The sequence below is a fragment of the Diadema antillarum genome, unplaced genomic scaffold, assembly GCF_040938485.1.
Source record: "Diadema antillarum isolate AM-2024a unplaced genomic scaffold, OU_Dant_1.0 seq00001241_RagTag, whole genome shotgun sequence".
Taxonomy (NCBI): Eukaryota; Metazoa; Echinodermata; class Echinoidea; order Diadematoida; family Diadematidae; genus Diadema; species Diadema antillarum.
The window spans coordinates 137,118-152,532 of NW_027272028.1; the positions used below are offsets into that span (position 1 = coordinate 137,118).

Consider the following 15,415-nt stretch of genomic DNA (forward strand, 5'->3'; position numbering starts at 1 on the left):
TGTCTGTAAAAATTGAAAAGACTTTAATACATGTATGCTTTTCAACATGCAGGTTGTACAACCTCTATTGTGTACGGTACGCATTTCTGCTCTTGAGTAAGGCATAAAATGTAATTTGCTTTTTGCATGAATGTGGTCTCCTTCACAAGGATCATAATTATTAATATTGATGGCATCATACGCAAGGGTCAAAGAAATAAAATGACATTCAGCACATGCACAAACACACACACAGACATATACACACACACACAACACTCACTTCTTTGCTTAAAGGCACTGTTTACCATTCGGAGCAGTGATTTAAGAAATGCTTATCCATGTGTGTACAACATGTAGGTCAGTTGCATCACAAAACACCCAACCACAACAATTTTGCAATAAAGCCTAAAATATAAGGAGATATCATTAATTTTATCATTAAACCATAACTGTAGATGGTTTAGTTTAGAAACAATTTTATTATAACTATTGTTCACATTTTGTATATTTAACAATTACTTTACAGTGATTATAATGATTAACTTTTTTACACCGGTTGTTTCTATCCCTAACTCACATTTTAGAACTATTTTGAAGCACATTTAAGCTAGGTTTTTGTTTTATCTACAAGTGGTAGATATTGCCTTAAAAAAAAATAAAATAAAATAAACACAAGTTTTGGTGCATAATTGCTTGAATCATGCTTTCTAACTTTTTTTGTGTAAGATCTCACTGAAATTTCATGTCTAAAAGGGCCAAAATCTTTGAAATCATATCCTTCAAATGAACCACATCAATATTGATGGTATCATACATTATACTCAAGGTCACAGAAATAAAACGAAATTCAGCACACACCTGCAAACACATAGGCATACATGTAGTGTACAGTATAAACACATACGATGTAAACACATAAACACACACACACACACACACACACACACACATACGCGTCTATGGTGGAAACCGAGGACCTGTTTTACCCATAAGAATTTTACCACATAACCGAAGACCTGTGTGTCAGTAGGACTCTTGTAAATCGAGGACTCATTCGTATATTACCATCTACCAGAGGACTTCCACTTGTATTACAATATTATGCTAATCGAGGACCTACAAACATAATGTACCCCTACATGCAAACGCATGAAAGAGCAGACTGTTTGGAATGGTCTGTGTACCGAGGACATCCTCGGTTCTCTGTGTGTCCTCAGTTTAAATGTCAAGTTCGTATGTGTGTCCTCATTTTACACCATGGATAAGTGCACACACACAAACACACACACACACACACACACACACACACACAAACTCAACATTCACTTCTTGCACATAATAGAAAATAATCCACAACCTTTAATACATAATTTTTGTGATGATGCTTCATAACTTTTTTTTTTTGGGGGGGGGGCATTAAATCTCACTGAATTTCATGTCTGTTTAAAGGGCCACCACCTTTAAAATTTCAGTTCATACGGTAGTTCAACTACTCCCTCCTATTTGCAATGATTCACAGTGAGTGACAGAGAGTCTCATTTCAGCCAAACCTCTACACTTTGTACGGTGCAGCAGGTTATTCCAATTCAATTATGGCTGGGGGCCATGGTTGAAATTAGATTCTTAAATTGATTTTTTTCCCCTTACTTGCCCTTTAGGGACACAAGCCTCAACTATCTCTCCTAAAAGGAAAAAAAAGCAAATACCTAGCTTTGCTTTTATTGAAATTTTTCCCCAATAAAAGTGAGGGGTCCATGTACAGGAACCCACTTGCATGGATATTGAAAACTAGTGTGTACATGCTTGTCATCATGTACAATTAAAGGGCAATATATCTTTAATAAATAGTTATTTTGAATGGAAGCTGGGGAAACAATGAGTGACAGGCCCTGTCTTGGGTTCACAAGCAGTCACACAAACATCAGGAATGGTGTATTATAAACATTTATTCTACCAGAACACTAATACAGGCGAACACAGAAGTTGTGATTACTTTTGCAAATGTTTCTGTAAAATTTATCACCTGTTTCATCCATCAAACAGCACTATTTTCCACCTTAATAGGTGATACACTATCAGGGTATCACCAATTGTGTTTAAATGTTTGGATTCTTTTTTCTCCTTTCTTTCTGCCAATTTTTGTGAATACAGTTCTAAAAAGCCATCACCAAGTCATGTGAACTTTGCCATCGGTCATTTCTCATTGATCTAGCCATTGAAAGTTTTTGACAATGGTCTTTCACCTTTTACAATGTACAAACATGTACATGTCATCCAGGTACTATTTTGTGAATTTTTAATAATGTCATATGATTGATCATTCCTTAACCAAAAGTCATTTTTTTTAAATCAAACTTGGAAGGCCTATGCAAATATAACTTTTAACACGATTCATGCATACGCACTAATTTCAAAAATGCTCAAAATTACTTGGAAATTGTTTTGCATAGCCTATGTTTCAGGCCATTTTGAGCATACTTCCAAAATCTGGCATGCATCATTTGCATCCGTTTGCTAGTCCGTAAAGCAGATATAATTGTTTTCACATGAAATCGCTTTGTAATATTATGGAGAATACATGTATGTTCACCAAATTTCAGGTCAATCCGAATTTATATGACATTATACAGGCCCTTCAAAGTTGAAATTTTCATGTATGCATCAATGGCCACATACACGTGTACAGTGTAAAATATCCTGTATCTTAAATCCATTATAGCTCATTACAATGCAAGTTGACCCAACCTCTTTGTTGAATATTGTGAATGGTGATGGGTTGTAAATGACATCTGATGGGTCGTTGACAAAAAAAAAATTAGACAATGATTTTCTTACGTTACAAGTCATAATCTCACAATTATAATGTCTCACAAAACTTTGAATCACTCTAAAATTTTATCCAAAAAGAAACTGCATACACACAACAAAAATGAAAAACATAAGTTTTGCACATTAGACATTAGAAAATTTCTTTCACTAGATTCTTAATCTCAAGTGCAGCACACAACCTACATTGTGCCTATCATCAAGTCTTGTCCAGCTTAGTTCAGTGGATGCCCTCACTGTTCGTACTTGAAATGTAGCCTGTAGATGCCCTGATATTCTGAAGCACTATTATGAGCAACAGATTCCCTGCTACAGAGTATGTTAAAGGTGAACAAGATTAGCATACGAACGTGACCACTCCAGAATCCCTCCAGTTTCATCAGCATCTATTGTGGGACTTTCCACAGGGTGTAACGTGACACCGGCGCCTCATCATCACCTTTAATCTCTTGCCCAAGTGAAGAGTAGAACCTTTATATTGTAGTTTATAAAGGATACTCCAAATCCACAAGCACATATCACTGTTTGCCACTGGGCAAGTTGATGTAATATAGTTCTTTGTACAGGTTTGAACATTATTGCAGAACATTGCACAGTATAAAAGCAACTGTTCTGCTTTGTTTTGTTTTGTTTTGTTTTTTCATTGGTAAAGTCAGTGTGCTCATATATCATCATGCTTGTAGGAGGAACAAAACATATTTTGTCATAATATGAGTATGAATAATATCAGGAGAAGCACAAGTAATTTAATGATATTCATTGTTAATGTGCATGTTATAGGGCCTACTGTATACTCATAAATACATCAATATTAATCTGAACATATTCTTAAGTAATGTTAACCAACAAAATATCCATGGCACTGAATGCTGTTTTGTGTGTGCGTTCATGCAATGCTTCATTTTAGGCAAAAGACTTTAGCTTTACTGTCATCAGTGAAGAGAAACTAATTAAATGATGCTTCAGATGTAAAATTGCAGCAATCAAGTATTTGTATTAAAATGTACTGTCCAATGCAAAAGGAAACTTCTAAAAGCATTGCATATAATGCAAGCACAATTACAACAGACAATGTAAAACAATGTGCATGTTTGGATGTAATGCTACACAAAGAGGCATACAGTGTATGAGGGACTCAGATGGAACTTCAACAGCCATACAATTCTTCTACATTTCTGTCATTCTAATTTCACTATCATATCAGACAATCACTGTGAAAGCAGATATTTTATTCCACTTTCAGATTGATTCTACTATATACCTTGACCTACTGTACAATATGAACTACCCGTATGTACAATGTACAAATTGTATACTTCCACATATCTCCTTAATTTAGTTTTTTCATTCTTGTCAAGATATTTGCTAGTGGATTCAACAACAAGAATGACAAAATTTCATTACCCTTTATTGGTACCAGAGGCAGTGCAATCTCTTGGCAGAGCCAGGGCAGAGTGCATGCAATGGCACATACACTTGTATGTAAAGTACAGCTGTATGCAGCATAAAGTACACCATACAATACTACAAATACACCCTACAAAGTATGAATCCTCACAGTACACAGTTACATTGTATTTAAAGGGCATCAATGAATTAATCTGGTATGCAACTACTTTGTTCTTGTGATTAAAACCCACACAAAAATCTATTCAAAGACCATTGTTCCTGTCCTTTGTCCCAGTTGTGTATTCATTTTGTAAGCACTTATAAAGCAGCTCCAAGGTGATGGTTGTCAAAGATCACGCAATTAGGACAATTAGCTAGGCAGAGGACCCCCCCCCCCCCTCCTTTGTCAAGTTCATCCTATGCTAATTATCCCGAATTGGGGAGGATTACCAACAGTGCTCTCACACTGGGGTTTGTCATCTCAAAGCAAGGGGGCACCCCCGAGTGACCCCACCCCACAGGTGTTTGCTTCATGCAGAGGAAGTCCCTCATAGTGACAGGCAATACAAGGAAGGGAGAAAGACAAGGAGAGATATTACAGCCTGGCTGTGTACAGCTGTGAGGGTGAGCGAGTGCTGTAAACGTCATTATGTATGCGAGCATGAGAGAAGAGACCAGCCATGGGGCGTTTTACAGCGTTCACATTTTAAATACTATTTTTTGCACAGTACTATTGACACAGGTCACCTTATTTGCAATTCTGCCGTAACATGACCCCCTTAGCTTAGGTAACAGTTGCGACATAAATCAAATATAATCTGTACATGAACAGCATTCACGCAAACTTATCATCAGAAAAGGATCACACAATGGGTTGGTTCCCCACCATGTAGGACTACAAGTACATCACACAGAGAACTTTAAAAAAGCCAAAACAAGCAAAGGTCATACAATTATCTAATTCTTTTAACAAAAAAGATGTCTGAAATCTAGACAGATCTACAGCGCGTGTGGAATTGCACAGTGATTCAGTGACAGATGCAAGATGACACACATACACATGTACACATACACAGGTGTTGTCTTGCTTTCATTTAAACATCCAATTAGACAATTTCCTGCACACCCTAATTTATGCTGACCACTGCCAGTATTGTGTGCACCTACAATGTCGTGGATGTGCAAAATTTGTAGGCTATACGATATTCTTGCTCCTGCAAACAGTAGATACGGTTTAGAATAGCAAGGTTTACCACAACATTATACACGTGAATGCAATCCTGCAAAATGTCAAGAGAATCAATCTTGCAAAGGTTATGAATTTTTTGATGACATACATGCACAGTGTAGTTAGTTGCAGAGAAACATGTGCAGAAATGTGAGCAAAATTACACACACACACACACACACACAAAGACAGGTCAAATAAGAAAATAGTGACACAGAAAATGCCATTCTCTTGTTCAAGTTGTTGAATGTTGCATGAAACAGTCAAAGAGATACAGGTTTTTGTTTTTTGATACAGGTGTTTTTGTTGCATGGTGGTAATGAAAACTGCTTGTGAAATATTCCTCACTTGCATTTCTATGTAAAATACATAATGCTTTACTATTTCTTCAATACTACAGAGATCTGGCTTTTTCCCAACTAGACATTTAAATTACACATTGTTCTAAGAATGTGTTCTAAGAATGTGTTCCCGGTACAGTCATTGGATAAAGATGTACAAGCTTGCATTCTCACAATCATATCAACACAAACAGGAGGGAAACAAATTCTAGTTTAGCCCAAATAAGGTATTTTGTGAGAGTAGCCAGTACACTGACTTAAAAAAAAGTAAATCAGCACTTAAAATCACCGAGAAATAGAATGCTAGGTGAGGAACTGGCCTCAGATAAATCAAAGTAACCCTATTGAAAAATGTTTCTTGATATTCTTTACTTTTGTACTTAAACAAATGGATTTGTTGACCACTTAAGCACCTCATTACCTTACCAAGCAGGTGAACATGGTAAGAATCTGCATATAATTTACACAATGGAGATGAAGCCGTATAGTCTGCATGGTTACTCAAGCAGAACAAGAGGCAGTCGAGTGTGAAAGTTTAGATTGCTGTGTGCTTCAAATAGGTACAACACAATTTTGAACTGTAGCGTGACCGACAGATCCAGTGTGCACAATGAAGAGGAGGGTTCTTTAGTGTTCCATTTGAATTGACATAAAACAGGCCACACAACTCAAACATTTTTGATGTTTCACACAGGGTGTGATAAGTCATTTGTCACAGGTGATATAATACTAACTGGATCGTGCCAATTTCTTACTTCTTTCCCTTTACTGATTACAACTTCAATTTTATACTGAATCCCGCCCTACTGATATCATTTTTTGACATTTACAGCTCTCCCAGATGTAGTCTCAAGGGGAACGTATCCCTAACAACAAAATACAGATCGATCGTTTGGTCAAGTTTGACTTGTGACATGCATCAACACTTTAGCCACTTGATTTTTTCAAGTGGTTTCTAACTACTATCTTCTTACTGTTACTACTATTATTTGAGAATCTACCAAATATTTATCACTTATTGGAAGTCCTAATTTAAGTTATCCTGACCGACTCAGAAGTATCATCGGTTCTTTCTTTTTTTCACAATAGAAACATTAACATTGCCATATTTGGTTGATTTGCTAAAATCAACTTTTGCGCAAATCAACTTTCATTCATAAATTCAGTTTCATATCATACTCTTTGCAGTACCGGTATATCATGTAGTGACAATACTAGTTTCTACAGCAAACAGAGAAACTGATGAACTTCATAAACTTACCAAGAGAAAGAAGTGAGTATGGTGCCATGACCGGTATGTGTGTCCTATCACTGGCCATTTTTACATCTGGAACTTTGCAGACGAATGCAATAGGGCCCGAAGAAGAAGGCTCTCTCAATCAGCTAGTGCAGATTATGATAGAACTCTAGCAGTACTTCGCTTTGCCAAAATATTCAAGATACTCGTCAGAACAATGTTGGGTGGTGTGAATGTTGAGACATAATAGAGGTCTATGCACATTACATATATTTCTTGGTATGAAGTTACTGTTGCAAGTGACAGCCAGACGACCGACCGACCGTGCGACGTCAGCTACACATCGTGAGCTGCGTTGAATCACCCATCCAGCCAGCCAGCAAGTGCGCGAGAATGAATGAGAAACCGAGGTGTGGAGCTTGCACCGCTGTGGATGAATGAATCGAAACCAAGCCACCGTTCCTACTTGTTTACAAAAACAAAGCTCCCTTATACCACCTAATTGAAGTGGTCAGACCGTACAGGCTAACCAGATGTAATCGAGTGTTGATATAGTTCCAATAGTAATCCGTAGGAAGGAGGAAAAAGTTAGAAATTCATGGAATACAACGACGAAATGGGCAGTGGTGATTCCCGAAGTGATCCAGCCTCTCGGTCAGCGCTCGTACGTATTTCGTGCATAAGCATGGTATGGGCACACAACAGATTCACAGTACAGCTAGCAGCTAGCTCAGCTCGCTCAACTTCGCCGCTTCTCTCAGCTAGCCAAGCCCTGATGCCGCGAATAGTAGACGTGTACGTGCGTATGTCAAAGAATCAACGCTTTTCACCGCGCTGGGTACCAAAAGCAATTTGGTTTGCGAAAACCTCTAGTGTGAGGGCGCGGGTGCTCCATACGGCACCGAGAGGGGCAGGTTGTTCGCTCGAACGCCCAGGGTCTTTCTTTACTTTGACAAAAATTTTTACGCGAAAGCGAAATTGCTGGACTGGTCATGCGGATTTGTCGCATTGCATCCTCGACTACTATTAACCTTATCTAGCTAGTTACCTACCTGTATCAGTTCCTTTTCTCTACATTACAAAGACCTTTTACTTATATTACAGAACATCTATGAGCTCGCACATTTTGTCCACAGTATTATCCAAAAGAAGTAGTTTTTTGAACAAAAACCTAGCAACATCACAGCGAGTTTGACAACTCTAAAATCTTCCCTTGTCCCTGAAGAATCTCTTCTATACCCTAGCTCCATCATTTTGAAAGTATGCAACATATTTTATGCTACACTCTCCGTCTTATCTGCTTCTTTTCCCGGGGAATGTTTCACTAATTATGCTCTTTCTACTTAAAAATCACCTCACATATGAAATAATAAATACATATCTGTTAATGATAAGAGAAACCATGTAATTCAAAGAATGGCGGGCTGCGAAATGTGATAATGCAGGAACTCTTCCTTCAAACTTTAATCACCATTCCCACCACCGCTGCACTACCTCATCATAATTACTAAATTTCGTCATCATTTTTTCTCTGTTTAAAAATATGACTAGGTCTACTATCTGTCTGACAAGAACAGCCTTCCTCCATAGTTTGTTTGCTGTTCTTTTCTCTCTTGTTGGGAAATGAGTGGCTAAAGATATCTTATTTAAAACACTGATGCGATCACAATAGTCCTACATGGTCAGAGATGAACAATAAATGATGATAATATTTGGTTTCACCACGGTGAGTAGATCTGCGCACCGCCGGCGCCACGTGGGGGTTTCTTCAGCTGACAAGCAAAAACAAAAACAAAAAAAACAAAAACAAAAAAATAAAAGGTTTCTATCCATTCTATATACTATTCTAGTGCCACTTACGCACTTCCGGGGGAAACGGACCAAAAATTGCTATAACAAAGTCAACATCATCTACAAGGGGGCACAAAGTTTGGACAGTGTCTAGAAACTGGATTTTTAGGGAAGAAAATAAACAACAACATTACAAGATTCCACTGTAAATCTTCATAATTATAGTTTCTCACGTGGTACCTGAAGTTATAAACATACGCGCCATATGTATGCTGGACGGATGCTTCTTTTTTATCTGGCCTTTCCTTCAAAGTTTTTTTTTTTTTCGTCTCCATAAGTAAGAAAAGTAGAAAGTTTTGAACATTGTGCAGCCACAATCTTTTGTTTTGTAGTCTTTCCGTTCCGCAACTTCGTGACAGAAATTTACGGAGAACTTGCGCGCAAGTCAAGGGATTGTGAGACGAAAACACAGTTCTCATAAACGTTACCTGGAAACTCGGGGCTTATGACCATGATATTACACGTACTGATTCTCAGCATGTGGATTTCTTTTCTTTCTTTTTTTCTTCTCATCAATTGCATAACTTTTCTATGCCCGAAACTTCTGCCGTGATAGTTTGTTTGATGTTACTCACCCGGTGAACCCCTTCATCTTTATCATCTTTATTGCAACACCGTCAGAAGATGCGAATGGAAATGTCATGTCAGACAGGCAGTATCCATCCTTTGCTTTCACCCACCGACCCCCCCCCCCCCCCCAGTCATAAACAACAAATCTTCAACTAAAGGTATAACTATGAGCACTATTCTGGAACCTTAATAATTGATTCCAGTAACCTAAAAACGAAGTAGTTGTAGTCTACATTTTCGACTTTTACTGTGGTCTCAAAATCTTCACCGCGCATAATTATTTTTTGTTACATCTTTGTAAAAGAACAGACCAAAAACAAACATATTTTCTCCACACACAAGTTACTGATGATAGAGATATTATGTCCTTTTGAACTTTAACAAAGTGACTCATCAAAAATCTAATCACAAAACTTATTTTTGAGATGCAGAACCGAAACCACCTACATGTCGTGATTCGGGCAGGACAGAACGGGAATTGTTTCTTCTCAATAATTGTCCTATTTTTCAAGTTTACACAACACTTGCACCCAAAAGGCATATTAGAGAACAGTTTTTTTTTTGTTCTGCTGAATCTGTTATACATCGGATAATCAAAACTAAAATGATCATTAGAGTAGCGCTATAATGCATTGACCCCCATATGATTAATTTTTATCAACAAGAGCATTCAAAACGTATTTTATTGGTGTAAGTATGTACACTCAGGCCGGTATAGAACCGGGGGCCAGGGAGGCTCCCCCCCCCCCCCCCCACACACACACACACTAACAATGTCTTTTTTGCACCCGTACAAGGAATACATAGGGTGTCACCACTTTGGACCCTCACTTTTTTTTTAACCCCGGAAGTGGCAACTAGAGGAAAAAAAAAAATAAACATTTGAGCGAGGTACAGGGCCTTTGTTTTTGCTCTTAAGACCTTTATTTTTGCTTGTCAGCTGAAGAAACCCGGAAATGACACCCAATGTTAGGCCTTTCTTTTCTCTTTTTTTTTTCTTTTTTTGTTTGTTTGCTTGTTAGCTCATGATACCCGGAATATGTGCCCCCCCCCCCCACACACACACACACTTGAAAACGTGGAGCCAGCCTGTCCATGCAATCTGTATGTATATTTAGGTGTTACAACTTTCAATTCTCTGTCAGTCCGTCTAGATATAAGTTTCATAGTTCATATATAAAGTTTCAACTTGTGCAGAGCTACCAAGTCTCACGCATTCTGCGTGAGACTCAAGCATTTAGGGGCCATCTCATGTATGGCACCCATTTTTCTCACGCATCTGAACTTGGGCCTATTAAAAATGAGCATAATAGCTCAAAAAATTAAAGTGATAGTTGCAAATGAAGGTATATTTCCCTTTTGTCTTTCAAAATAAGTAAAAAACAGTCACTTAAGTATGCACCTGATTGCACCATTAAGAGCTAAAAATTTAAAAAGCTCCCTACCGTGGGAGGCCACGGGGGGGGGGGGGGGGGGGACCCCTCCCACACCCTCGCTCGCGCGCACATTCGCATGCCGAGATGCCGAGTCATGAAAATCTCACTCATATTTTTTTTTTTAACTTGGCATCCCTGCTTGTGTTTCATAGGCGAGTGGGTGCGTGCGTGCATTATGTTTTGTCCAAGTGCTTGAGACTCTTTAAGAAGTGGAAATTTGTGCATTTCGCATTATCAGAAAACTAGCGCTGCAAAAAGCAGATATTTTGCTTGTTTGATACTAGTAGTATAATGTTGCATAATATTGTCTCTATACAAATTCCATTCACACACGAAGTGCACAAGCCGAACGCGAAAACTTTCTTTTGCTGCTCATCGTCATTGATGTTGCTTCTTCATTTATTACGGCTCAAAGTGCACATACAGTCAAACCTGTCTAAAGCCTAGCTCACACCTTTGCGTTTCGAGCTTGCGTTCAGCTGCGTATTGCCCGAACGCAGTCTAACGCAGCCCAACGCAGCACTACGCAATGAAACGAGCTAATACGAGGTTAATACGCAGACTAACTCAGAGGCTTTGCGTTCTAGCTCGCTAGTCTGAAATTTTTTCAAACATCCGCAACTGAACGCAAGATCAAAATTCATACGAGCTAAGACGAGGAACAACCAGCTAGAGCGAGCAAGGACGAGCAAGGGCGAGCGACAACGAGCTGCTTAACGCAGGCCAACGCAGCTTTACTTTGAACTGCGTTTCACTGCGTATGGTTACGATACCTGCTCGCTTCACCTCGACTTACCTCGCTTTAGTTCGCGTTACCTCGCTTTACCTCGCATCACCTCACTCTACTCCTAGTACTCTGCTCGCATTAGCAAGGACCGTTGCGGATGTAACTCGCTTCATTGCGAATCTAGCTCGTCCGTCGCTCGCTCCCCCTCGTTCATCCTCGCCTTACCTCGTTCCTCCTCGATCCTGTTCGATGCTGCTCGCTTTAGCTCGCTATGACTGCGTATACATCTGTTCATACAAAATCTAGTTAGATTTAATTAAAATTCACTTAGTTGACTTAGAAACACAATATGCTTACCAAATCATGAAGCTTTTGGAATAATTGCGTGCTTTCAGCAACATCAGATTCAAACATATCAGTTTTTAAAACACCTCAAACTGAGTTTCCCGCTGTTATTGTAGGTTTTGTGGAAAATCTTTTTTTTTCTCAAAATTGTATTACCACACAATGTATATTGCTGAAAAGTAATTTTTTTAACACAGTAATATGCTCTGTTCAGTTCTCAACAACTGCAGGTAATGAGCAAGGTTGTCATTCCTGTTATAGTGACCGTATAGGCAAGCCATTTTGAAATAACCTGTGGTGAAAATAATGTCCTGACCCTATAAGGAAAAGTTGGCTTCAGACCATGAAAACAACATTCAGACTCGATTTCATTCTATGACCCAGAAAACCTATGATACAGATTTTGAAAATTATTGTGAAATGTTTACCTTTTTAAACAATGGAAAATGACTTTTGAATTTCAGATGGCGGCCATATTGGATTTGGCAATTATGGCCTCAGGGCGCCCTTCTTGGAGCCCATCAAAAATTGAAATAGTATGGTTCTGGCAACACGTGTACCAAATTTAGTGCTTTTTGAAGAATTTGAACCAAAAAGTCCTTGTGCCCCCCCCCCCCCCCCCCCGTAACTGTAAAATGTAAAAAATTATATACCAGTGAAGCTCCCTACGAGCTTATAACGCAGCAGGGCGAACTGATACGCAGCGGATCGAGCCGGAACGAGTAACAGTCGAGTGGATGAGCAGTGAAACGAGGAGAAGCGAGTTCATACGAGCTGCTAGCGAGCTAGTGCGAGATGCTACGAGCTAGTGCGAGATACCAGCGAGCAACGAACGAGTGGCGAACGAGGTACACGCGCAACGGGGCGAGCAATCTCCGTACTGAATCGTACTGTTACGAGCAAAAGCGAGCTGGAGCGAGGTGAAAAGCAAACTAAGGCAACCGTAGGCAACCATTTTGTACAAAATATACGAGCTACAACGCAACAATGTGACTGTTACAAAATATTTTGCCACGGAGTGCTGCGTTAGGCTGCTTTAAGGCTGCGTTCGACTGACGCAACTATACGCAGCTAAAACCGCAAAGGTGTGAGCTGGGCTTTAGCGGCCACCTCTCTATATAGAGGCCACCTGCCTACAGTGGCCACTGAGAAATCCCCCGCACGAAATTGCAGTATTATGGACTCTTTAAGAAGTGGAAATTTGTGCATTTCGCATTATCAGAAAACTAGCGCTGCAAAAAGCAGATATTTTGCTTGTTTAATACTAGTAGTATAATGTTGCATAATATTGTCTCTATACAAATTCCATTCACACACGAAGTGCACAAGCCGAACGCGAAAACTTTCTTTTGCTGCTCATCGTCATTGATGTTGCTTCTTCATTTATTACGGCTCAAAGTGCACGCACAGTCAAACCTGTCTTAGCGGCCACCTCTCTATATAGAGGCCACCTGCCTATAGTGGCCACTGAGAAATCCCCCGCACGAAATTGCAGTATTATGGACTCTTTATAATTATAGCGGCAACCTGCCTATCGCGGCCAGCTGCGGCCACTTACTTTGTATCACGTGGTGATGAATAACTACCTGCGTATAGCGGGCACAAAAAATTAGCTGAACCGTTAAATCAGCCATAGATGCGATGTATTTTACGTTCATTGCGTGAATTTTACCGAGTCCTAGCTCAGTCACAATCACACAGACACGATTGCAAGAATCAATCAGTCTGCAAGAATCTTCACGAAGGAGGCAGACTTAATCAGAAGAAGAAGATTGGCAAATACAGTGTAACTCTTTGCCACGAAAAGCCGTCTTACCACTAACTTGACTATAGATCTAGGCTTCAGTAATGCCACCCTGGATAGATGCTACAAAGGCAAAGACAACTTCCAATAACATCTTCGAACTTTACAAAAATGCCGACTAATTTAAGTTAGGTAAGTCCCTTTGAATAAGAATAATATGGTACATGTACTTGTCTGGGTACTGTTTGTTGTTTACGTAAGTTTCACACAATTGTATTATCAATCTCCATAGAACTCGGCACCCGTGAACCCCGTTCATGCAAACCGGTACGAACCAGAGCAGTTCCTCAGGCCCAAAATGTTTTTTTTTTTTTTTTTTTTTTTTTTAATCAAAAGAACAGAAGAAGGCCAAAAAAAAGAAGAAGAATAAAATGAAGTGAATTGTATACAACACAAATCCCAAAAATAGCTGCACATGCAAACTTATTTACTGGTTGTTGTTGTTTTCTGCTATTATAAAATGCAAGTAATTTGTATTGACATTAAAAATGGCCACCACCCTGTCTATTGTGGCCACTTTTGTTGTTTCCCTTGGGTGGCCACTATAGACAGGATTGACTGTATTTCTGTGCTTCAGACATAACACCAGAGGGCAGCAGCGTATACAGCTTTGAGAGTCATCCTCACCAGATACTGAAATAAAATAATTTGAGAAAGTATGAAAGTAGTATAATTAATTTTATAATAGATAAAAATTGTAAATTATAATTAATAGGTAAGCATTTTCCTTTAAGGATAATTTTGATAAAAAAATATAATCAATTAAAAGAAATAAGATACACGAGCCTAACATGTCTGCGCCCATTGTACTTTGTTGACGCTTGTACTTTGTTGACGCTTGTACAGTAGTGTACTGCAGCAGGCTACGCTACGGCTACCGCCAGCAGTAGTTTCAGTGGGATTCTGTGGTTTTATTTCTCCTTATTCTGAAATTTTCTTCTCTAGGGCAATTTGCTCCTTTCGACGTCAGCAACGGTAAAGCTAATTGTTTTGACAAACTGTTGTTTATCTTCTTCTGTAATTCTGCATGCAGCTTGCTTGTCGGGCTACTTTGTGTACTACGTCTTTACGAGTCACGACTCAACACGAGTGTACAACGACCAACGTGTATCATACTATGAGTAAATTATTAGTATTACTAGTCTATACTTCTATATAGTTTAGTGTGTGTTGGATGTGAGCGTGTGTTGACCGAAAGATCAGTCTGTATCTGGCCGTCGGGGAATGTTCCGCGGAGACTGCGTCTGGCTTCACAGATCCCCTCCGTATAATATTAGAAATAATTGTAATATAAAAGACCCCTCCGGACAGACGGATCTTTCTGTCTAGAAATAGAATGTGTGCAGCCATTATTTTGTTTGTTCCGCTAGTCATTTTCACAAAGTAGGTCTAACATTAGTGTCATTTATTTACAACATATAGTTTAAATATAGTTCTAGGTCTATTTCTATATAGATTCTAGTCGAACATTAGGCCTAAATTTATAGGTTCTAGATATCCTAGATCTACAATGGAATGCAAGTGAAATCCATAATTTCTTGATCTGAGGCAAAATTAGTCGAGGGACGTAGGAAGTCCTTCCGAATCTGAGACTGAGAATAACATAATAAAAGGGAGAAAGGAAAGAAAGAACAAAGCCAAGGGGGGGGGGGGGAATGGAATAAAGCTTAAGGAAGGAT

The 15,415-nt window shown here is 39.0% G+C and overlaps 2 protein-coding genes across 2 annotated transcripts in view; one reads left to right on the forward strand and one right to left on the reverse strand.

Moving 5' to 3' along the window:
• LOC139745216 (uncharacterized) overlaps nucleotides 1–7,790 on the reverse strand; it is a 90,018-nt gene extending 82,228 nt beyond the window's left edge. Inside the window, exon 1 of the mRNA XM_071655620.1 lies at nucleotides 7,028–7,790. Coding sequence (XP_071511721.1) covers nucleotides 7,028–7,085 — 58 coding nt within the window. The 5' untranslated portion in view covers nucleotides 7,086–7,790. The remainder of the gene's footprint in view (nucleotides 1–7,027) is intronic.
• Nucleotides 7,791–14,577: 6,787 nt separating this feature from the next.
• LOC139745208 (bis(5'-adenosyl)-triphosphatase-like) overlaps nucleotides 14,578–15,415 on the forward strand; it is a 64,932-nt gene continuing 64,094 nt past the window's right edge. The window contains exon 1 of the mRNA XM_071655615.1: nucleotides 14,578–14,711. The gene's annotated coding sequence lies outside the window, so the exon portion shown is untranslated. The remainder of the gene's footprint in view (nucleotides 14,712–15,415) is intronic.